Source organism: Geospiza fortis, unplaced genomic scaffold (assembly GCF_000277835.1).
Source record: "Geospiza fortis unplaced genomic scaffold, GeoFor_1.0 scaffold1828, whole genome shotgun sequence".
Classification (NCBI taxonomy): domain Eukaryota; kingdom Metazoa; phylum Chordata; class Aves; order Passeriformes; family Thraupidae; genus Geospiza; species Geospiza fortis.
In genome coordinates this window covers 46,321-49,382 of record NW_005054734.1, presented here as the reverse complement: position 1 = coordinate 49,382, position 3,062 = coordinate 46,321, and the positions used below count along the sequence as shown (strand labels likewise).

The 3,062-nt window shown below is 66.0% G+C and overlaps 1 protein-coding gene across 1 annotated transcript in view; it reads right to left on the bottom strand.

The window, feature by feature from the left end:
• Nucleotides 1–3,062, bottom strand: part of LOC102031754 (collagen alpha-1(II) chain) — a gene marked incomplete at its 5' end in the record, with an annotated part of 17,477 nt that overhangs the window by 5,870 nt on the left and 8,545 nt on the right. The window contains 12 exons of the mRNA XM_031065309.1: nt 8–54; nt 173–280; nt 370–423; nt 506–559; nt 1,125–1,178; nt 1,341–1,394; nt 1,950–1,994; nt 2,084–2,137; nt 2,243–2,296; nt 2,503–2,556; nt 2,701–2,754; nt 2,832–2,930. Coding sequence (XP_030921169.1) covers nt 8–54; nt 173–280; nt 370–423; nt 506–559; nt 1,125–1,178; nt 1,341–1,394; nt 1,950–1,994; nt 2,084–2,137; nt 2,243–2,296; nt 2,503–2,556; nt 2,701–2,754; nt 2,832–2,930 — 731 coding nt within the window. The remainder of the gene's footprint in view (nt 1–7; nt 55–172; nt 281–369; nt 424–505; nt 560–1,124; nt 1,179–1,340; nt 1,395–1,949; nt 1,995–2,083; nt 2,138–2,242; nt 2,297–2,502; nt 2,557–2,700; nt 2,755–2,831; nt 2,931–3,062) is intronic.

Genomic DNA, 3,062 nt, shown 5'->3' with positions numbered 1-3,062 from the left:
CGGGGGTCCCTGAGCGCCCCGGGCTCCTTTGGGACCGGTGACACCTGTGGGACCCTGGGAAGAGGCAGAAAAAAAATCAGGACACTCAGGACCTGGAGATTCCTGGAATTCCCAGGATGAGGGACGCCCACAAGGGCTCAGCCCCAATTTTGGGGGTCTTGGCTGGACCCACCTGCGGTCCAGGAGCCCCGGAGGGACCCTGAGGCCCGGGGGCTCCGGCGTCACCCTTCTGGCCAGGCTCGCCCTGCTCGCCCTTGGCTCCGGGCTGGCCATCAGCACCCTGGGAAAGAGCCATGGTCAGTGGTCAGCGGCTGCTGGGGACACTGGGATGGACTGGGGACACTGGGGTGGACTGGGGACAGAACTCACCGGGGGTCCGGCGAATCCAGCAGGGCCGGGGGCTCCGGGCTCTCCGCGCTCTCCCTGCGGGGGAAACGGGGTGAAAATCAAGGGAATGGGGCCAGTGTGGCACTGCCAGCACCAGGGGGGGACAGGTGGCACTTACGGGGGCACCACGGGCTCCGGCGGCTCCGGACGGGCCGGGGGGGCCAGACTCGCCCTGGAAAGGAAGGAAAGGAAGGGGGAGTTGTGGGGGATGGATGGAGTCTGCCCTGGGTGGGGCAGCGCGGGGCTGCGCCGGGGACTGGGTGAAATCTGTTCCAGGGATCGGGTGGGATCTGCCCCGGGGATCGGGGGAGATGTGGCCCGGGAATCAGGTGGGATCCTCCCCAGGGATCAGGTGGGATCTGCCCCGGGGATCGGGGGAGATGTGGCCCGGGAATCAGGTGGGATCCTCCCCAGGGATCAGGTGGGATCTGCCCCGGGGATCGGGGGAGATGTGGCCCGGGAATCAGGTGGGATCCTCCCCAGGGATCAGGTGGGATCTGCCCCGGGGATCGGGGATCGGGTGGAATCTGCCCCAGGGAACGGGGATCAGGTGGGATCTGCCCCAGGGATGGGATGGGATCTGTCCCTGGGGATTGGGTGGGATCTGCCCCAGGAATCAGGGGAGATCTGGCCCGGGAATCGTGTGGGATCCTCCCCAGGGATCAGGTGGGATCTGCCCCGGGGATCGGGTGGGATCTGTCCCTGTGGGAGCACTGGCAGGGCCACCCCGGTCTCACCTTCTCACCGTTGGGGCCAGCGGGGCCAGGGGGGCCAATGGGACCGGTCAGACCCTGTGGGGACAGAGGGGACAGTGAGGTCACCAAGGCCCTGGGTAGCCACCATGGACATCCCTCACCGACCACCATGAGGAGGAGGCCACCAAGGACATCCCTGGCTGGCCACCATGAGTGTCCCTGGCTGGCCCCCTCCCACCCCATCCCTGTCCCACTCACGCGAGCTCCGTCCTTTCCGGGGGCTCCCTCAGGTCCTTTCTCTCCAACGTCTCCCTGCGGGGTGGCACAGGGCCAGCGTGAGCCCAGCTGAGCCCTGGTGGCACTGGTGGCACCCCGTGCCCCCCACGTCACGGGGACAGAGGGGACAGCTCAGTGGGGACAGAGGGGACAGCTCAGTGGGGACACAGGGACAGCTCAGTGGGGACAGAGGGGACAGCTCAGTGGGGACACGGGGACAGCTCAGCGGGGACAGAGGGGACAGCTCAGTGGGGACAGAGGGGACAGCTCAGTGGGGACACAGGGACAGCTCAGTGGGGACAGAGGGGACAGCTCAGTGGGGACACGGGGACAGCTCAGCGGGGACACGGGGACAGCTCAGTGGGGACAGAGGGGACAGCTCAGTGGGGACACAGGGACAGCTCAGCGGGGACAAAGGGGACACCGCGGGGGTGGCACCAGGGGTGGGCAGGGCACCGTCCCGCACTACCCTGGAGGGACTGGGATGGGGACGGAACCAGCGTGGATCTGGTGGCCCTGTGTGGGGACAACCAGGCCCTGGGACCCTCCCAATTCCCCGTGACCCTCCCCCAGGTGACAGGTGACACTTACCCTGGGACCCACGAGCCCGGGGGCTCCAGCTTCTCCAGGAACGCCCTGTGCGAAGGGGACAAACGGGTTTGGGGTCAGACCTGAGCAATCTGGGGGATCTCGATCCCACCTGGGGGGCACTGGGGGGCTCTCACCTGGTCTCCGGGCTTGCCACTCTCGCCGGGGGGACCCGGTGTCCCTGGCAGTCCCTGGGAGGGGAGAGGAGCCATGTGAGAACAGCGACAGCAGCACCCTGGGGGTTGGGGTGGCAAACCCCAAACCCCAAACCCCAAACCCCAAACCCATGAGCTCACCTGGAAGCCGGAGGGGCCGGGGGCTCCTTGCTCTCCCCTCTCCCCTGCCGGGCCCTGTGGGATGGACACTGCTCAAGGGCCCCAAAAACCTTTGGGATTTCAGACTTCCCCCACCCCAAGATTTTGGGGATCCCACAAAGCCCCAGCACCACGGGGGCTGGGGATTTGTGGGTTTTGGGATCCCCCAGCAGATCCAGGGGGGCTTTGGCCCAAATCTGGGGGTTTTAGCCGCAGTCCTGAGCTCGCCCCATTGCACTCACAGCAGGTCCTGGGGGTCCGGCGGCTCCGGTCTCTCCGTCCTTGCCAGGAAGTCCCTGAGGAGATGGGAAACTGAGCCCCAAATCCCATAATGCCTATTTCCCCCCTTCCCGTGCCTCAGTTTCCCCCCTTTGGGGGCTTTTAGGGTGGAGTGGCACCAAAAGGTGAATCTTTGGGGTTTGTGTGACAGAAAACCTCACCCTCAGCCCCGGTGCTCCAGGAAGTCCTTTTTCACCAGCTTTTCCAGGCTCGCCCTAAAAAAGGATGGAGGATTTGGGGTTCCAGCCCCAGGGAGAATTCCCGGGTATTTTTAGAGGGGGTCCGTACTCACATTGGCACCTTTGGGACCAGGGAATCCCATAACACCAGGTTGGCCCCGAGCCCCCTGGGGGCCGGGGGGTCCGGGACGTCCGTCCTCGCCAGGGGCACCCTATGGGGACAGTGGGGTCAGTGGGGACAGGAGCCCACCCCAAACCCAAACCCCAAACCCAAACCCAAACCCCAAACCCCAAACCACCCCTGACCCCAAACCACCCCTGACCCCAAACCCCCCCCAACCCCA